This window comes from Filobasidium floriforme, assembly GCF_021052385.1.
Source record: "Filobasidium floriforme strain CBS 6241 chromosome Unknown HD553scaffold_24, whole genome shotgun sequence".
In the NCBI taxonomy this organism is placed as follows: domain Eukaryota; kingdom Fungi; phylum Basidiomycota; class Tremellomycetes; order Filobasidiales; family Filobasidiaceae; genus Filobasidium; species Filobasidium floriforme.
Window position 1 is genome coordinate 467,647 of NW_025763645.1, and position 19,995 is coordinate 487,641.

General features: G+C 53.7%; 5 protein-coding genes across 5 annotated transcripts; 2 read left to right on the forward strand and 3 right to left on the reverse strand.

Annotated features, from left to right (window-relative positions):
- Positions 1-618: 618 nt before the first annotated feature.
- On the forward strand, positions 619-4,161 carry HD553DRAFT_345505 (trehalose 6-P phosphatase; the record flags this gene model as incomplete). Its single annotated transcript, XM_046183099.1, has 8 exons — positions 619-1,450; positions 1,529-1,972; positions 2,034-2,235; positions 2,308-2,598; positions 2,666-3,125; positions 3,200-3,635; positions 3,701-3,822; positions 3,892-4,161. The coding sequence occupies 8 exons, from the start codon at positions 619-621 to the stop codon at positions 4,159-4,161; spliced, it is 3,057 nt and encodes a 1,018-aa protein (XP_046033571.1).
- A 298-nt stretch (positions 4,162-4,459) lies between these two features.
- Positions 4,460-7,520, forward strand: HD553DRAFT_318469 (putative peptidyl-prolyl cis-trans isomerase). The gene is made up of 14 exons (XM_046180880.1): positions 4,460-4,791; positions 4,866-4,968; positions 5,040-5,236; positions 5,302-5,389; positions 5,461-5,566; positions 5,623-5,769; positions 5,838-6,186; positions 6,248-6,363; positions 6,426-6,541; positions 6,599-6,737; positions 6,804-6,914; positions 6,977-7,077; positions 7,140-7,238; positions 7,305-7,520. Exons 1-14 carry the CDS (start codon positions 4,521-4,523, stop codon positions 7,420-7,422), a joined length of 2,061 nt encoding a protein of 686 aa, XP_046033572.1. The 5' UTR covers positions 4,460-4,520; the 3' UTR covers positions 7,423-7,520.
- On the reverse strand, positions 7,521-11,080 carry HD553DRAFT_288990 (Sodium/calcium exchanger protein-domain-containing protein). Its single transcript, XM_046178312.1, has 7 exons — positions 10,595-11,080; positions 10,384-10,509; positions 8,359-10,304; positions 8,106-8,296; positions 7,999-8,047; positions 7,853-7,937; positions 7,521-7,797 (listed from the first exon to the last, which is right to left on the reverse strand). Exons 1-7 carry the CDS (start codon positions 10,954-10,956, stop codon positions 7,527-7,529), a joined length of 3,030 nt encoding a protein of 1,009 aa, XP_046033573.1. The 5' UTR covers positions 10,957-11,080; the 3' UTR covers positions 7,521-7,526.
- A 170-nt stretch (positions 11,081-11,250) lies between these two features.
- HD553DRAFT_332558 (putative mandelate racemase/muconate lactonizing enzyme) lies at positions 11,251-13,568 on the reverse strand. Its single transcript, XM_046182067.1, has 11 exons — positions 13,420-13,568; positions 13,334-13,350; positions 13,243-13,271; positions 13,091-13,170; positions 12,909-13,022; positions 12,461-12,837; positions 12,158-12,387; positions 11,814-12,090; positions 11,672-11,742; positions 11,502-11,597; positions 11,251-11,430 (listed from the first exon to the last, which is right to left on the reverse strand). The coding sequence occupies exons 1-11, from the start codon at positions 13,454-13,456 to the stop codon at positions 11,343-11,345; spliced, it is 1,416 nt and encodes a 471-aa protein (XP_046033574.1). The 5' UTR covers positions 13,457-13,568; the 3' UTR covers positions 11,251-11,342.
- Positions 13,569-13,793: 225 nt separating this feature from the next.
- HD553DRAFT_318472 (uncharacterized protein) lies at positions 13,794-18,704 on the reverse strand (the record flags this gene model as incomplete). Its single annotated transcript, XM_046180881.1, has 4 exons — positions 18,406-18,704; positions 15,227-18,140; positions 14,622-15,168; positions 13,794-14,553 (listed from the first exon to the last, which is right to left on the reverse strand). Coding segments are annotated over exons 1-4 (4,058 nt in total), but the record flags the coding sequence as incomplete, so codon positions are not given.
- Between the last annotated feature and the right edge of the window lie 1,291 nt (positions 18,705-19,995).

The following is a 19,995-nucleotide window of genomic DNA, read 5'->3' on the forward strand; positions in this document are numbered from 1 at the left end:
TGCTCGGACCATCACACCTTTCACGATCACCTAGTCCTTGCATTCTCGCACTCCGACTCGTCTGTCGTTCTCCATCATCTGGATTTCTCGCGCTCTACGAAACCAAAAGGCAACGCTGCAAGCATTCCTCAGATCGCGGATCAACAGGAAATTACAGTCTCGTGAAAGCCAAAAAAGGTCGTTACGAACGTGAGTCTCGGTCATTCCGTCAAATGAGGAGCAGAAAAAGGGCATGAGCTACGAAGTCGGCACTGGGCCAGTCTTTCTATTCGGAATCGTTTGAGAGATGAAAAGTCCGACCACGACGGGGAGGGGTGGTGGATGGGGAATGGATGATGGGCGTTTCGGAGATCAGCGTCGGCAACTGCCGCTTGATCTCGGATGGTCTCGAGCTCGCTTTGTTTGGGAAAGACAGCCAAAGGACCCCGTCGGGAGGTCGTCGATCGTTTACAAGTGCACCTGACTGATCTTGCCCATTTGACCTCGTCTGAACCTCTCGAACGTGCTCCTATCAGCCTTTCTAGTACGTTCTTCCGAGTATAAGAGCTCGACGACCCGTACCGGACCAAGCCTACTTCCCGCAACCCACCAAGCAGAACTACTCTACTCTTCTTCAAGATGGACAATATGACTCCCGACCCCTCCCCTCCCAACCCTTTGTCTATCGACGAGATTCAAGCTCAGATCGACCATCTCGAGCAGAGTCACCGGGAAAAGGGGTTCCCTCTCTCTGGTCGAATCATTCACCTGTGCCATCATCTCCCCGTCGAGATCACCCGGGTCCTTCCCGCTCCCTCTGCTCCTGCTTCCGGAGCCGACACTCCCAACAACGACGAGGACGGCTACCTTTCCCCCTCGATTCGCACCACTTCCAACTATGCCGGTGGTGTCCTCCCCCCTCAACGTATGGAAGAATTCAAGGAGCCTCACAGCACCACGGTCGTCGCTAGCGATTCCAATTGGAAACTCGCCAGCCGGAGGGGTCACACGGCCATGATCTCGGGAATGAGGTCGTTGAGCACGACGCACGAACAGATCGTCGTCGCCTGGACTGGGGACGTCTTGCAGGAGTACGCCAAGGATCCTAAACGAGCGCCCGCACCGGCTCCAGTCAGGCCGACGCCGAAACGGCTACAGTCCATCGCGGGTACCGCACCTGGACGAGACACTCCGGCTCAACCGGACATGTCATTGGGCACGTCGATCACCCCTACGCCCATCTCTAGCCAGACCCCGGAGGAAGAGGAGGAACGTCCTCTTCCCGTCGACGAACAACCTTCGGTCTACATGGCCGAACTGACGGAAGAGGAGCAGAAGGGTCTGCAAGAGGAGTTGCACAAATTCAGCGATCACGAGGTCAAGAATGATAACGCGGGGAGGATGACTTATGCGCCGGTGTTCGTTCCCCGAGGGACCGCTAAGGGGCATTACGAAGGTTACTGTAAAACCAGTAAGTTTCGAGTATGAACATGATGCTTTGGATGGGAGGCTAACGTGATCTTTGGTTCACCTCATGCCCGCCCTACAGCTCTCTGGCCCTTGTTCCACTACTTGCTCTGGCAAGACTCTCCCGTCTCGCTTCCCGCCCCGGATCCAACGTGGCAGGCTTACCAGGAGACCAACCTCTTATTCGCCAAGCGGGTCGCCGAGCTGTACAAGCCCGGTGACTTGATCATCGTACACGATTACCACCTCTTGCTCGTTCCCAAGATGATCAGGGAGTGCTTGCACCAGGTCTCTCCCTATGTCCCGCTCCACAACCAGCCGGTCGAAAAACCCGTCGTTCCGGAGGGTAGTCAGGCTACGCCGATGGCTCAGGACGGAAGACCTGTAACAACTGCGGATGGGAAACCAACCAGCCCGATGACTCTGGGTAATCTCGGAGGGGAGACAAGGGAGCAGGGAGAGTTGGCTATCGGAATGTTTATCCATACCCCTTGGCCCAGTTCGGAAATCTTCAGGTGTCTGCCCAGTGAGTCTGAGCAAACTGACCGTAGGAGAGCGCGTTGACTGAGCCTTCTTGTTGACTGCAGAGCGCAAGGAGATCCTCGAGGGTATGCTCGGTGCCAACCTCGTCTGCTTCCAGACCTATTCGTACTCGCGACACTTTGCTTCGACCTGTATCCGGGTCTGCGGTTACGAGTCGACCCCGGGCGGGATTGATGCCAATGGACAGGTCACTGCGATCACTTATTGCCCTATCGGGATCGACGTCAACAGGGTCACCTCGGACCGGTGAGTCGGGCCCTGCTTTGAATTCGTTGGCTGCAGGAATGCTGATCAGGTGGTGTCGATGGTGCCTCACAGTGACCGATCGGGAGTCGACCCCAAGACCCAAGCCCTTCGTTCGCTCTACAAGGGCAAGAAGATCATTGTCGGACGAGAAAAGCTCGACGTCGCCAAGGGCGTATACAACAAGCTCCAAGCCTTCGAGAAGTTCTTGCAGGTCTACCCCGAGTGGAGGGGTAAGGTTGTCCTCATCCAGGTCACCACCCCGGCCTTGTCTGAGCAGCCCAACTTGGAGACAAAGGTCGCCGAGCTCGTCAGCCACATCAACGGTGCTTATGGTACCCTTGACTATGCTCCGGTTCATCACTAGTGAGTTTGAGTTCTCCATCAGATCTGGCTCTGCGAGATTTTCGCTGACATCGATCGTGACCTGTAGCCACCAGGCCATCGACCGGGACGAGTACTTTGGGTTGCTCTCTGCTGCCGATTTGGCCCTTATCACCTCTTTGCGGGACGGTATGAACACCACCTCGATGGAGTTTATTCTCTGCCAGGACAAATCGAACAAGTCACCCCTGGTCCTCTCCGAGTTCATGGGTACCGCGTCGTCCTTTACCTCGGCCTTGCAGATCAACCCTCACGACCTCCTCGGCGTTGCCCACGCGATCAACAAGGGTCTTAACATGTCCGACGGCGAAAAGGAGCAGAGGCATACGAGCATGATGGAGAGCGTCAAGAGTCACACCAGTCATCACTGGGCTCGAACGCTCTTGAAGCAGGTCCTCGAAAACGTCGGATCTGAGCACCAGGCTCATCAGACTCCTGCTCTCGACAAGAGCGCGCTTAGGACCGCTTACCAGAAGGCTTCCAAGAGGTTGATGTTGTTCGATTATGATGTGAGCCTAGAGTCGCGTGTGAATATATTTTTCAGAAACACGCTGACGAACGGTTCTGTGAACGCTAATCACAGGGAACCCTCACCCCCATCGTCAAGGTCCCCTCGCAGGCCATTCCTACCGATCGCACCCGAGCGGCCATCAGAAACCTATGTGAAGACCCCAAGAACGTCGTCTGGCTCATCTCGGGTCGAGACGGTGCCTTCTTGGAGGAGCATTGGGGCATGGTCCCTAACCTCGGTCTGTCTGCCGAGCACGGCTCGTTCATCAAGATGCCCGGTAGCGACGAGTGGGTCAATATGACCGAGGCTCTCGACATGAGCTGGATGTCCGAGGTTGAGGAGATCTTCAAGTACTACACCGAGAGGACGACCGGATCCACGATTGAGATGAAGAAGGCTTCCGTCACTTGGCACTACCGTCAAGCTGACCCTGTCTTTGGAGAGTTCCAGAGCAAGCAGTGTCTCGACCTGCTCGAGTCAAGTGTCGCCCCTCGTCGACCTATCGAAGGTGAGCCCGCGTTGACATGCTGATAAATCGTAGCCAAACTAATCCTCTTTCATACGCATTTCCAGTCATGGTCGGCAAGAAGAACATCGAGTGCCGTGTCTTGGCGATCAACAAGGGAGAGATTGTCAAGCGAATCATCTATCAGAACCCGGACGCCGACTTCCTGTTCTGTGTCGGAGATGACAAGGTTAGTCGTTTTCCAGTAGACCGTGTTTAGGCATGTCTCTGACGTTCTTTGACCAATCGACTTGATCAGACCGACGAGGACATGCACAAGGCCGCTCGAAGCGTGCTGCCGCCAGGAGGCAGGTACGCCGATGGCAAGGCTGTCACAATGAAGGCTCCCGTTGCCGTCACCGCTTGTCTCGACGAAGACGAGGCTGAGAAGTTGCCCGAGGTCGAGCTCAAGATCGACGGTAGCGGAGTCTTCTCGGTCAGCGTCGGTCCCAGCACCAAGAGGACTCTGGCCAGCGCGCACTTGACTAGCCCCGAGGAGGTCATCTTTGCCATGGAGGGTGTGCTATAAACGGTTTTGCGAGTCATGTTTCTTCCCGAGCGAATGCAACGAATATAGATAGAGTAATAGGTTTCCACAAAACCGGAATTTCGCCCCAACGAGTCTTGCCACGGTGTACGAATACGATCAATTTCCGGTCTCATGCATATATAAAAGTGATTTGTCCGTGAACAAAGCGAATCCATCCCGACTCTGTTGCGACAAGCTCGACCTTCGTTCGATCGATTCCACTGCGCGGCCGGAGGAAAAGCGCGTTGGGCTCAAGTTCGTCATATCGAGCAAGAGGACTTACAACTAGCTAGGCAACCTTGGATCCTTCTGCTCTTCACCATCTGAGATACTTTGTGATAGCAGAATCAAGCATCGTCATGTCGTCCTCTGTACTAGGTAAAAGGTCTCGAAGCTCGGCATCGCCGCCCACCGGTCAGGATTCAGGCCATCCCGAGGCGAAGGAGTCGGTACAGGCAGATACGCCTGTCACTTCGTCAGACGTCCCGGTCGAGATACAAGGGCAAGCTGGTGCTGTTGTCGGTGTGGCTGACGAAGATGATGATGACGACGAGGAAGTTGGACCTATGCTCGATGTTGGAGGAGATGGAGATGGGAACGGTTCGAACAAGCGAAGGAAGAAGAAAGCCGGTAAGACTTGGTCTGCGAGACTGACTGCCCGCTAGTCATGCACTGAACATGAATCCCTCTTGGGAACGATACAGTACTTCCTCATGAAAAGGTCTATCTGGAACACTTGCCTTCCGCTGAACGATATTACAAGTCTTTCATGCACCGAGACCAAATCAACTTCGTAACCATGACCAAGTGAGTGGAATGTCGACAGCTCGGAGCTATACCCTCTGTTTGCGCACACTCATATGTCATCTGGCTATTAGGACCGACTTTGTAATCACGACCTCTGTCGATGGACACGTCAAACTCTGGAAAAAGCAAGCGGACAGTGTCGAATTCGTCAAGCACTACCGGGCATCTCTGAACTCGATCGTTGCCGTCTCGGCCGACCACGAGGGCAAGGTGTTTGCGACAGTGTCGGAAGGGGGAGAAGGCCGTGTTTTTGACGTGGTCAACTTTGGTAAGCATGGAAGCGACCTTGGACTGACACCTGTTTGTCTGACGATCCTGTTCAACCTCGTATAGATATGATCAACATCCTAAAATTCGATTACACGCCCAAGGCATGCTGTTGGGTCCATCACCCTTCAGATGGACGCTTCCTACTCGCTATGTGAGTTTTGAGACGATACCAAGCATGGGTCTGACCTTGCATGACTGACGTCAGGTTATGATCATGTACAGTTCGGATGCCAATTCGCCGAAGATATATATCTATGACGCCCGTGGCGACGGCACTCCTCTGCATGTGATCGAGAAGGTGCACCGAGACAGTGTCCACGTCATGGTGGTGAGTACCTCCTTCCGTCAGCCGTTATTAAAGCTATAATTAATTCTAGCTCGCAGTACTCTCCACGCTTCGATTGCGTTCTCTCGGCAGACGAAGCCGGTTTCCTGGAATACTGGCGGCCGCAGGAACCATGGGGTCTTCCGGACGACGTCCCTGGTCTCTGGCAGTACAAAAGTCAAACTGACCTGTTCGACTTCAAGAAGGTGAGTGGTGACGGGTGAAGGCTGTCCCGGCTATTGAACGCTGAACCAAAGAACGACAACGCTTCCAGAGCAAATCCGTGCCACACTCGATCGCACTCTCGCCGAACTCTTCACACTTCGTAACATTATCGCTACCAGACCGACAAGTCCGGGTCTTCAACTTCCTGACGGGAAAAAAGACGCGACAATACGATGAGTCGTTGACCGCTATTCAGGAGATGCAGCAGGCTGGTACTGCTTCTGCGAAACTCGATGACATGGAGTTTGGACGAAGATTGGCAGTGGAGCGGGAGCTCGAAAGGGGTAGCTTGGAAGGCGAGGGTAGTACCGGCAAGGGTGGATTGCTTAGGACGGCAAACGCTGTGTGGGACGAGAGCGGCAACTTCATCATCTACCCTACACTATTGGGAATCAAAGGTTAGACAAGTCTGCAGGCTGGCGAGACTAGGCTGAATAACGCTAATGCTCTCGTCATCAGTGCTCAATACGGTAACGAATCGCGTGTCAAGGATGTTAGGGACGTCGGAGACTTCGAGATGGTTGAACCTGGCGCTTTTCCAAGGCGCTCCTTCAAAGAAAGGACTAAAAACATTGGTGAGTATCTCACGAAGCAGAGGATCTCCCTTAAAACAGTCACTGACTGCTGTCATGAATAGGCGATGGCTGCATCGGCAAATCCTTTGTTATTAGACACCGAAGGTCGGGATCCTACCCTTTTTGCGACTGCCTTCAAGAAGCAGCGATTCTACATCTTCTCGCGATCAGAACCAGAGTGAGTAACATTCGAAAATACCTGTTTGCCTCATCACTCAAGAGGCAACCTTTGCAGAGATACCAAAGGGGGAGATCGAGATATCTTCAACGAGAAACCGACCAGAGAAGAGCAGACCGTGGCTATGGAGACGCAACCTGTCAAGGTCGCCGCCAGTGGTCGGACCGCGGTTATTCATACCACCAAAGGGGATATCGTAGGTCACAGCCCGAGCTTGCTGCAGGCTTGAGCAGTCAAATCCTGACTCGGAACGATATCGCAGCATTTCCGGCTGCATCCCGAGTATGCACCAAAGGCGGTCGAAAACTTTGTGGAGCACTCCAAGAATGGATACTACAATGGCATCATCTTCCATCGAATCATCAAGAAATTTGTTAGTACCTCAAGCTCGTTCGACGCGCCTATTAGCTAATTTTCTTGAAATGCTTCTGCTAGATGCTGCAAACGGGAGACCCTCTGGGTGACGGTACTGGTGGTTCTTCCATTTGGGGTTCGGAGTTTGAGGACGAGTTTACTCCAGCTTTGAGGCACGACCGGTAGGCCGACAAAATCCTCTATGGAGTTGAAGGAGCTGCCGAGCTAAGCCGACTATGCATAGACCCTACACACTCAGCATGGCGAATGCCGGTCCTCGCACCAACGGAAGCCAATTTTTCATCACGACTGTTCCTACCCCTTGGCTGGACGACAAGCATACGTGAGTTACCTGGCACGACTGCGCCTGGTGATATCACGAACTCACCCGCAAGAGCGTACTTTGCAGTATCTTCGGTCGCGCAACAGCAGGACTCGACGTTATTCATGCTATCGAAGACGTGCGATGCGACAAGACTGATAAACCATTTGAGGACATCAAGATGGTCTCGATCGATATTGACTGATCGAGAACGAGATATGTTCGTGCTTGAGCGTGTATAGAGTACGATCGGGTATAGGTGTAGTTACAATGACAAAAGCAGCCAGACCCTCATGCAAAGCTTCCCCCTCAAAACTTGATGCATTGCGTTTCGACAAGAATGTTAAGTATCGTTATAAGGCAATACGAACCTAGCAAGAAAATAGCCCAATTTTTGGTGATCCAGTACCCGTTGTAGGGCACGAAGCACATGGTGGCTATGAGTAGCGCAATGAGCCCTATTGCGGACACCCAAAGGGTGGACGAGAAGTGAACGATATACGAGTGACCGGTAGCAAGGATGACGTAGGTGCCGGCCCCTCCAATACCGAGCAGAATATTTAGCATAGGGCCACCGAAGCTATTCAGGTGCGATTAGCTTGGTGCACGAATTACTGCCAGATCATGACACTCACCAGGCTGCGTATGACATGGACGGCGCAAAAGAAGCCACTGTCAGGTTGGCGATCAGGTCTGCACAAGAGTTTCCGATCGCAAAGACTGTCGGTGACAAAAGTGGGTCAGCCAGTGGTTCGAGAATGGCAGCCGGGTTATGACGTACTGGTAAGGCCGATAATGGCGTTACTGAGACCCAGAATGTGGCCAAAGACCTGCGACAGTGAAAAGTCAGTCCCTTACGCCGCGACCGCACACTGCAGCCAGACTGACCCGCAGAATGTCGACTACAGCATCAGCGATCGCAGCAATCCATGTCATGGCCGCCAGAAATCCGGCAAAGCATCGGATCAATCGCCAGTACTGATTTTGTCCATCCTCTGCTCGCGACAACACGATGACTGCCAGCACGCAACCTCCACCTGTTGCTGCAGGTATAGCCCAGTTTGCCCAATCATATTCCGCTAAAGGGAGTAGAAATGAATATACTTGCTACCACTTTCATCAGTGACAGCGGTAGACTTACAGAAAAAGACGCTTGAACAAAAAAGAGGTCCAAAGACGCATTGCGCAGCGGTTAGATACTTGTTGAAGAGGAGAGCATGACCATCACTGTGTTGGCTTTCGATGCTCCTGCCTTCCGAGTCGGACCCTGCAACAGGCACCTGATCACCCTCCGGGTCGTATTGGTTGTGATCAAAATAGTCCGTCTGATGATGATGATGGTCGTGTTGAACGCCAGAAGCGGGAGAAGGCATTCCTGCATCAAGAATGAGATGATGCAAGCCCGCCCCAGCATGAGCAGCGAAATGCTTCGAATTATCGGTCTCATCATTCGAGATTGCTCCTGCTGTTTCCAGATCGATGTCCGAAGGCAGATCATCGGTCAAAACGATACCGCCCTTATTGAGGCTACATCCCTCGGCCTCGTCGTCAACAACCGGGAGTGTAAGCGTCAACGCGAAGATAGCCGGCGATGCAAACACTCCCAAGATCTTTCCGGTGAGAGACTTGTGCTTAAACCCCTGCAGGGCGGGAAACAAGACGTGTATCGTCTCGTGGATGACGTGACGCACTTTGTCCCGCTTGCGTCTTCGGTGAGGTTTCTGATGTGTTTCGGTGACGTCATCGAGAAGAGGTTGATGAGGCGAAGTTCCCTCGACGAGCGTTGATTCCACGCTCTCATCTGCTGGGATCAGGTTGATAGATGGGACCGGTCGATGGCACTTCCGGGTCGCAGATACGGACTGAGTCCCGGTCGCATTCGCCGCGTCTTCCGATCCTTTCAGTTCCCTAGCCAAAGGCGATGGGTTGGACGGCGCCTTCATTGGCACATCCGGGATAGACAAGGTTGACGGGGCATGGATGTCGGATATCGATTTGGACCGGGTCCCTCTTAGAATTGAAGCGGCAGGAGTGGTCGATAAGAGGGGAATGACTTCGGAAGTGCCCGTCAGTGCCTCTTCCACGTTCCCAACCTCTGGCTCCCCGAGCTGAGATCGAGGGATCCCGGTAATCGATTTGTTACGGCGACCGAGTTTGCGATGAGACGGACTCGTAGCTCTCGAATGCGCGTGACTTGCATGCGAATGGTAGTGGGCGCTGGGATACGGGGTTATCGGGCCGAAATAGTCGGACAGATCTGCTTCTTGTTGAGATTCGCCCGAATGAGGCCCTGACCACAGATCGACATCCGAACGGCCTGAAGCCATTCCTTCCTTCCTCAAAGTGTTGATGGCATCTCTGAACTCAATCGCTCCCAGGAGAGAGAACGTCGGCCTCGGGATGTCCGAGATGGGCCTTTCTTGTGAACTGAGATTCGGAGAAGCTCTGAATGCCGTATTGAGGTTCCGACTGGTGGTCGCATTGTACGACGAAGGAGTGGGTGGAGCTTCGGATCGATCAGAATCTTTCGAAGACACGCTCGACGACCTCGATCGCATCGAACGAGGCCGAGCAGGTTCTCCATTGGGGTGAGGTGTTAAGAACGCAGCGGACCCTCGACGCGATTCACTAGCTGAAGGGGCCAGAGCATCGATGCCATTGAGCGATCGAGAGCCTTCGTCATGTTCCGCCTGCTCTGCAAGCGCCAGACGCCCCGTCCCGTTCCTGCCGTCGTCATCTAGCCGACCAGCTGTGGCCAGCTTATGTCGACCTCTCCTGTCCATCCACCAGTTCCCCCCAACGATCAGGGCGACATAGATGATGTAGAGCAGCATCAACCCCCCAGACTCGATCAATGTCAATTTGCCATCCGTCAGGCAAGCGACGAGTATCATGACGGAGAGGGTAAAGAAACCAACGTCCCGGATAAAAGGCCATCGGGGGACTTGGAAAGGCTGGACGAGCGCCATGCATCCGACGACAACCGAGATGATGAAGCAGGAGGCTCCGAGTAGCTCTCCAATGGCTAGCGAGAAGGTGTTGCTTCGGAGTGCCGAAAAGGTCGAAAAGACGTCGGGAGAGCCGTTTCTGCAGAGATATCACGAATGTTGGTTTTAGCACACGCTCCAGTCACAGGCTATGCTGTATGTTTGGAAGAAGAACATACCCAAAGGCGAGGAATGTTACTCCAGCAGTGCTCTCTGCCATACCTAGCCTATCAGCGACAGTAGCCAAGTTCGGGCAGAAGAAGTCCGACGCGGTGATCCCGATTGTAGCGAACAAGAAAGCACCCCTACGTATGCCGAAAAGACAGATGATGGTCAACCACCACTCCTCCCAACCCATGTATACCAGACGAAGACGCTGTACGAGCTTACCAGAGGATAAAGCCGGCAAAGATGAAAGGCTTGACATGCGGTTTCGCTCCATTGTACAGATCCCAGTAGTCGATCCCAAACATGCCTCCTTCAGGCTCTTCAACATCGCTAACAGGCTTTGCGTGACCAGCTAGGATATCCTCGATCGCCCCCATCGATGTGTGATTCGTATGGCCGCCATTCAATTCCGCCGTCCACACAGGGATGTCTGACCGACGTGTGAGCGCTTGAGATTCGGAGACATGCAATCGCTGTAGTTTCTGCTGGCCTCGCCACAAGAAGCATTGTAAGACCAGGCTCAGAGCGAGCAGGATAAAGACCCTGGAGATTGGTTTCTGAGCTTTGCCCGGAGAAGGCGCCATTGTGCGGGATTGACGTTATGCCAGTAGGCTAGGTCTTTTCAGGTATGTCAAGTCAATTCGATAGCCGAAAGGCGGCGAGTTGATAGTCTGGCTGATGTATTATTACATCCTTTCAATGAGATCTCTACCTCTGTCTCCTGTCGTTTCCCGACGTCATCGGTCTAAACCGGGAATCTCAATGATCTAAATGAGTAACACAGCCTTGTAATAACGCATATTCATTTCACACGGCCAGCGAAGCACGTGACCTCACGACTTGCGGTAACAGGCGCAGCACCCTTCAACCTGATACTGTGACAAGACTATGCTGATTGTATATCGTATCCCACGACCCTGTTACAAGAAAAGATGCAATTTCTATACACGATGATCGCTTTGCGATAGCTCTAGTGAGTGTCCGGGTGCTCGCCGTTGGCGATCGCAACCCAGTAAGAACCGCTAGGGTAGGTGAACTTTTCGATCGACTTTTGGTACCTGCATCGTGATTGTGGTTCAAGACATGTCAGGAAGATGAATCGATACTTCGGGGCCCAGAGCCTACTCACATTTCGATACTGTATCCGACCTTCTCCCCCTGGGGCACATTGTACCTTCCCTCGCTATTGATGGACACGGGGTAGAGGAAGTTCTCGTGGAGGTGGCTGTTGTGGTACGTGTATTCCTGTCAATTAACGTCCAGGCACGAGACGACCCAAGAGATTGCCGGATGACTCACTCGACAAACTCCAACACGTTGCGGTCCATGTTACCGGAAACGCAGATGTAGTCGATCAGGGAAAGGTGGATCTGTCGCGTCGCGCCACATCAAATAGCTTAGCCATCGAACGGAACAAGCGCGAGAACTTAGGATGACTTACGACGTATTCGCAGAGCCCGACACCTCCAGCATGAGGACAGACGGGGATTCCAAACTTGGCCGACATCAACAAGACGGCCAAGACCTCGCTCACACCTCCCAATCGACACGAGTCGATCTGACACACATCGATGGCTTCGGCTTGCAAGAGCTGCTTGAAGGTCATTCGGTTGTGAGCGTGTTCGCCGGTGGCAACACCGATCCCGTGGGGCTTGAGCTGCTTCCTGATCGAGGCGTGACCGAGAGCATCATCGGGCGCGGTGGGCTCCTCGATGAACCTATCGAGATGAATGAAGTCGATGTCAGTTCTAAGATGTCACGAGACCGAGACTCGACCCAGCTTACCAAGGCTTGAGGGGCTTCAACTTCTGCATGTACTCGACAGCCTGGGAGACGTCCCAGACCTGGTTGGCGTCGACCATGAGGACACACCCGGTAGGTCCAGCGTTCTTGCCCTCGATCGTCTTGGGGTCGACGTTCTTCCTATCATCCCGAATGTTCTCCGGGTTGTCGATGATCGATCGGATCAACATTCCTCGACGGAGATCGTCCTCCCAGTCGGCACCGACTTTGAGCTATGGAGATCAGATATCGATTAGACTCGAGCGACTTGACCAGTCTTATGAGACAGAACTCTTTTCGACTCACCTTGAAGTGGTTGAAACCTTGCTGCAATGACTCCTTGGTCAACCTAGCAATCTTCTCGTCCGAGTACCCGAGCCATCCGACCGAGGTCGTATAAGCAGGGTAACCCCGCTTGATGACTTCCTCCTCCCTAGCCTTCTTGCTGCTCTCCTTCTCCTTCAACATGGCCAAGGCCTCCTCAGGGGTGATGGCATCGGTAATGTATCGGAAACAAACCGACTTGACGAACTCTTCCGGTGAGAAGTCGCAGATGAGCTTCCAGAGAGGCTTGCCTCGGGCCTTGGCGTAGAGGTCCCAGATGGCGTTGGCAACGGCGGCGGTGGCAAGATGGATGACACCCTTCTCCGAACCGGTCCATCGGAGTTGAGGATCGCTGACGACTACGCATTGCCAAGCAATCATACCGTTAATGGCCCCGCGCGCGATATAAGCGTTTGCTGGAGGTGCTCACGGTAATCATAGGTTTTGCCCATGTCGGCGAAAAAGTCTTCAATCTTCTTGCCGACGACCATGTTGGCGACGTGGTTGATAGCGTAGCAGACGATATCGTTACCTCGACCAATAGCTACGAAACAGACGATTCAAGTTTGAGCTACAGCCAGACAGCTGAACGGAGGAGATCGGGTGACTTACTGAAGGTCATTCCTTGACCCTTGAGGTCGGAGGAGGTCTCCAGAACGACATAGGCAGCAGAGTAGTCACACTCCTTGTTCCTGCGAGCGGTGAAGCGGTGTTTGGTAGATCAGCCTCTGTTGCAAGACAGTATAAGCCGCTCGCTGACTTGCATGGCATCGGTACCGTCACCCGTGACATTCTGCGAGCCGAGAAACGATTGTCAGGGGGCTTGTCGCCAGAATGCCTGCCAGATGAGCTTACGGTAGGGTATCGAACATCTGTTTAAGAGATTGAGTTTAGGATGAGCTCGGATCCTACATTCGCTAGGCGAGCTCAGAGCAGCTTACCGTGAACGGAGAAAGAGGTGATAGTGACGTCGGACATTGTGAAGCAAGTACGGGTTGTTTTTATGAAAGCAATGCTAAGCGAGGATGTCGTGAATGGCAGTGGTCAATGACCTATGAGCTCGCACAATGGTCTTATATGAATACCGGCGACCATCCATCCAGCCCAGAGCCCTCCCAACAGCAAACAAGGGCGAACGCTCTGCGATCGCTGCCCGAATACGGTCCGAGCCACACCGGGCCGTGGACCGCTTGGCCCGGGCCGGGTACCTCTGTCGCGTCGCGTGCGCGTGTCGGACCACAGTCGCTTCTCGCAGCCAAAATTAGGAAACATCCTCCTCGTCCCTGTCGAACTGATGATGATGTTCCATCTTCACTGTAGATCAGCTGTCATGATCGATCCACCTCGCTCTGTACGTTCTACGCTCGCGATCGGAAATAGATTGAGCAGCATGAAACATCATATATTGGTAGCAAACCTGGTCACAGCGAATCTAGCGATACAATCAATTTGGCTCACGTCTCCGAATACAAGAAGAGCCAGCGGGCATCCTACGGGTCATCATCTATCGTTGTCGTCAGTTTCGTAGCCTTCCGTGGCGGTGGCATAGCTGTTTCCCGTCATTGCGGAAAAATCAGTCTCCAGGCGTCGGATAGGCGGAAGGAGTGGCAGGTCATTTTTGGGTGGCGGTTTCGTTGCGAGGCCATCAGGTGTCGACCTCTTGTCTTCCTGCTCCGGCTCCGGGTATACGTTTGAGAGGTAAGATGCGCTCCGCGAAGGTGGGGCTGGGAATTCGCGGGCGATCGTGGCGATCCCTCCAGGCTGGCGGAACAGATTGGTCGGCGTTTCGGGACTCGGGGTCGCAGAGTGATTTGCGGGCATAGTCACCGAGCGACCAGAGCTGGCACTGGAATCGGATTCGAAACGAGGTAGGCCAGGTGTGGTGAATTTTTGGTCGACGTTCGGGGTGGGAGGCTGGCTAGGAAAACAAGTCGAGGGGGATCCGCCTATCACAAACTCGGGCACCACGCTCGCACGAGGCATATGTCCCCGCTCGTTTTTATTTGACAGTTGGTCCATGGAAGGCGAACGGTGAGCGGGCGTGGCCGAAGGGACTGTTCCGACGTGAAGTGAGGCTGTAGAAGTGAAGAAACAGCACGTCAACGCGATACTATCGAAAGCCGCAGCCGGACTCGTCACTTACTATTCTCAGAACTGCTTTTGTGAATCAAGCTCTGCCTTCCTCCAAAGACAAAATCCCCATCGCTTCCATCCTCAGTCTGCGTCTGATAAGGCGAACCTTGAAACAGCTTGTTCTCCTCCCTCGTCCAGGGGGCGTATTCATCACCGAACTCTTTGCGCAACGTCGCATGACTAGCTTGCCGGTCCAGTGCGTTGGGGGATGCTGCAACGACGCGCATTTCGAAGGGCAAATCCAACCCGTCACCTCGGTTGGGCGACCAGCCGTATTCTCCATAGGCGAGCACAGGCGTGGCGACTTCGACGCCAGCATTCTCCGCGCTGACATCCTGCGAGGCCCGATGACCCTCGCCTGTTGTCGGCGTACTGAGCATTCGCGATATGGCTGAATCCCCAGATTCCCGGTCGTGCGAGTTTGCACCGGCACGATCTCCCTGGTTACGGGCCGCATAATTGGATGGAGAACGTGGACTTGATCGCGAAGCTGAATGGGGTGCAGGATATGCAAGCGGCGAAGACCAGGTCATTCGAGGTTTAGCGAAGAAAAGTTCCTGTCGAGCCAATGAATCAGTGTCCGATCTTCCCTATGCCCCTACTCGGTTGACATACCTGATCGTATTGGTCGAGTTCATCCATCGGTACAGAGGGCCGAGGAGACAAGTCGGAAATGGCAGGCGAAGCTTCAGAAGAACCGGCGTTCATACCGCGAGGGATGGTGAGCAGGGGACTGGAATCGTCAAGACCGCGATTCGACTGCTCAGTTCCCGGCCGTTTCCCGACTGAAGAGGCCGAGCGGTTTGACTCGTTGCCCTCGGTGACTGGGGTCAAATACTTGCGAGAAGCATTCTGAGGCAGAATTCCTGCAGCCTCCAAGATTTCTCTCCGATCTGGAGGAATGCTGGATGAAGCCGCAAATGTGTCCGGTATATTCACCTGTCCCGTAGTGGCAAATGATTCGGGGTCTTCTCCGTAGAGCAACATCGCCGACGTCCTGGCTCGATTGACAGCTTCCTCGAGCGATGATTTCATCCTTCGTGGCGAGTTCGACAGCCGCGAAGCCAATGCGCGAGCCGTATGCGGCGGTAACGGCTCTGCCCACACGCCACTCGACGTGCTGCGAGTGGGACTGTGGACCTGGTTCAGGGAAGTGGTCCTCGCGGGAGACAAGGGTAGTTCCGGTCCCAATACCGGGGGTTCGGACAAGGTCAGATACCGCGTCCGCACCTCGTTGGCGTCCATCAGTCGTTGGGAATGATTGTCAGACTGAACATTGCTAGATCCACGGCTATGGCGAACGGCCGTACCATTGGTCCGAGGGCTGAACCAAAGTGGTGTTATCGGTCTTGTATTTACAGCATTCGCCTGTGTAGAGGAGTCGGGACCTGCTGTCTGCAGAGGGTCGACAGAATCGCCGACGCCTTGCGACCAGTCGGGCGTGTGAGCCGCCGCACGACGAAGATCCGGTGAACTATGGTTACGAGACAAACGATTGTCGCGTTGAGAGGGAGTGCGCGGTATGGGAACGGCGAACGGATCCTCGGGAGCGCGGCCAATACTTCCATAGTCTCTGGGAGCATTGCGGAAGGATTGCGCCTCCGTGGAAGTGGAGCCGAACTGGCGGGGAGTACTTCCACCAGCCTTTCGAGATGAGCTGGTCGCGGATCGCGATCGCGAGCGAAGGCTGGCAGTAGTGGGCAGAAACCCAAAGCTAGTGCTGATCGGTGGAGAGGATTTTTGGGGGACTGGCCCGAAACGGTTATCAGGAGAACGAGGTAAGGTGAAGTAGGCGTCCCCCTGATTGCGCAGTTCTCGGCCGCCATGTGGACGTTCAGCACCTGTACCGAGGCTATTACTACGTGGCCGTCTGACACTTCGTTTGCGTGTGCCTCCTACGGATCGAGCCCATTCTTGACGTTCCCGTTCGCGTTCAGCCCCCTCGTCCATCACACGTATGCCGCTAAGAGCCGGACTGGATGTCCTTGTCGATCCAAAGGTAACCCCATACTTTTGACGATCGATGATAAGCACGTCCTCAACTGGACCTTGCTCCCTGCCTTTACCCTTCGCTTCCGCTTTGAAAGCTCGTTCGCGTTGAACCTGCTCAGGCGTAGCTGGAGGCGAAGCTGTGTGAGCGACCAGCTTGGGTCGAGGTAGGACGAGTTGCTCACATCCGTTTCGCGCCTCCCACCGTGTCGGCTGAAGCAGCTGTACAGCCTCCTGACTGGCAGACCGCGAAAGGCCAGTACGCATCCAATGAACAGGCTGGTCTGAGCCTCCCCTTTGCAGCTGCGCATCGCTAATTGCAGCAATAGGCCGTAGACCCGAGCCATCTCCGTTGTCTTGATGAGTATGCCGGGTTGCTAGCGCAACTTCAACAGGCCTGCCAGATACGGTACCTGCACGAAGCCCGATCCCTTCTTGGTGAAGGCGCGAAACCGACAACATCCTCCGCGATTCCAAATCTTCTACCTGCTTCTGCATATGGCTTGGCCCCGCTGGCATTAGTATTGCATTGCTCGGATCTAGAGTCCGAAGATCGGGTTTCACAAGCGATCGAGACACGCGGGCCGCAGTCGAATGCGTCGGAACGGGTCGATACGCAGCGATGGACACCCCGAATGGAGCCGAAATGGAAGGAGAAGCGCTCATAGAAGCAGATTTGCCGTGTGCTTTGCGAGAATGGCGAAAGACAGGCAGCTGAGATACGCTATTCTGCGCCGACTCTCGGTGACCCGAAAACAGGCGGGATGCGAAGAGCGATCTCGCCGGAGCAGGCTCAGTCTTGGCGCGATTGTGATTCGCTTTGGCCTTTCGATTTCCATCCGTGAGATCGAGGAAAGTAGTTTGAGGTTTCAACCGGACGAGATCCTGGATATTGATCGGGTCCCCGAGTCGAGACGGTCCACCGACAGGGAAAGTAAACCCGAAATCGATATCTCTCGAATCCTTGCTTGGTAAGACAGTCGCTGATGGCGAAAACGATGTTTCTGCGGCCGCTGTGTTCTGACGTCCAGGTGACTGAGAAGCAGTACCCGTTCTGGCACTGCTCCAAAACCCATGGAAACTGCTTCCAGCACGATCAACTGGCCCCGTCGAGCCAAAAACATTCGCTCCGGGTGACCCCTTCTTTCTTTTTTGCTTGGAAGAGGGATCTCTGGGGGATTCTCCTATCGCACCTCCAGGCGAGCTGTAATTGTTCGAAAGAGTGCCATTGTCTGGGCCGTCTAGGATGAAAGTTCTCTGTGAAAACGGAGAAGTAGAAGATCCCGAGTTTGGTGCAGCTTGTTCTTGCATTGATTCCCGTTCTACCCAGGAATACCGGTTTGACGACGACAAAGATCTCGTGGTGTAGGCAGAATTTGGCGATACTACTGATTTGTATGGTTCTTGAGCTTCTCGTTCTCCGTCGTAATGCTGCTGAACAAGGTGATTCTGCGTAGCCATCCGTAAAAGGTCATTCGAAGATCCACTCAAAGATTTGTGATGGTTGTAGTTAGGACGTGATGGGGATGGTTGAGAGATTCTGCAAATGAATGTAAATTCAACTATTCAGCTCCGATGTGAAAGGAAGTAGAGATGATGCCACCAGCTAGCGACAGGACGAGACCGAGTGGATTCCAGAACTTGATTACTCAGTCTTGTACCGCTGAGGAACAGCTGAACCTATATATGGACCGAGGCTCTCCTACTTTTAACGTTCAAGACCGTAGAAGATGCGCCGATCGCAACTTGGTTGAAGGTGACGGAGAGAGGGGACAGAAACGCTCGTGATGATAACCGAGACTCACTTGCGCCCATCGTAATCGTAATTCATATTGCACCGTTCCCTAAACCGTACGATAGCCTTCTTGCGAGTCCCTCCCCGAAATCCAATACGAAATTACGAAGAAAACATGATGTAGGGTACCAACAGAAATCCCTTTGTTCGCTCGATGGAACTCTTAGGGGTGAAGCGAAACTTTTCGGTTCCAGGGTAGATCTCGTCCGTTCAAGGCTAAGTCGATATGAAGATCGCAAAGGAGGGCCTGGGCTGTCTGACTACCTGATGTCTCGGCTTCAGAATATTGGGTCTCACCAACAATCAAGATAGGCCACAGTACCATCACAGCGGGGCGAGGGGCCCGTTTAGACGTTACGCGCGGTCCGTTTGATGCCCGTTTAGAAATGACTTTTTTCCAGCCCTCTCCGCAAGTTTCCGCAATTTTCATGTCGCGAACTAAACCCCGTTTGGGGTCCGTTTAGGGTTAACCAAAAGTCCAGCTTACGTCAGCCTTGTTTGGGGCCTAACCAGGCATGTATTCGACCTGTTCTACATTCATGTAAGACCAACTATATATGTTCATATCTCTCACTGTACCACTCGTACCAAATCCTGGTAATCGACCTACAAAGGTACTCTAAACCCACCTCAAACTGACAACAATGAGCGGCTTTAGACACAACGCTCCAAGGTGGGATCAACAGTACCCGTTGTCACTTGGGTTGGACGAGATATTGAAACGAGTGGTACGCTAGATGGTCGTCAAACGGGCCTCTCTGAACCCCCACTGATTGCCAGCATCAGCCAAAGCGAAAATTTGGCAAGTGCTACTGTACCAAATGTGGACCGGGCGGCGTCGCTATCTTAGGACGGACTTATTACGCCCATTCAGTGGCCGAATGGACCCTGATTGATAACCGGGAATTTGCCAGGCAGAGAAATCTGGATCGACTCGCCGCAGCGACTCACCCCCCTCCAGCTCCCCCTGAGCCAGAAGAGCCAGAAATGCGGCCTATTACACCCCAATCAGAGGGTGTTGATACACCGTTTGAAGCACCAGCAGAAATGTCCCTGGGTGATCATCTTCGGGCCTTCAATGACTTCCCCGAGAACATCAATCCTGATGTGGAACGGTCCTCAAATGACCATCGAACGGACCAAACCGGCCCAGCACTGCACACAGCTCCTGGTCTACATGACATGATCGACATCTGGCCGAACGATATTCCTCAGTGCTTGCAAGACAGCCCCCTTAGTCAGCCTTTATCAGGTCTGATTAGCGACCAACAAACGGCCGATTTGCCTTTTGCCGAAAGGTTCATCTACACGGTATCGCTTACGCTGGAGGCTGTCGGCGTACCTAGGGATAAAACAGAATACGCCCTCAAAGCCATGATTTGTGTGGCCAATATGACACTGTTAAAGGCCCGAAGAGACTTCACCAACGAGCAGATCATCGACGACTCGCCCGCACAAACTCTCAAAACAGTCCGCAAGCGAATGGGCATCGATCTGTCTACAATCGCCCATCCTGTTTGCCCAAACAAGGACTGTCAAGCAGTGCTGTATGAAATTACCACGATGTCGACTGCCGCTGGGGCTTTGCAGGGGGTAGAGA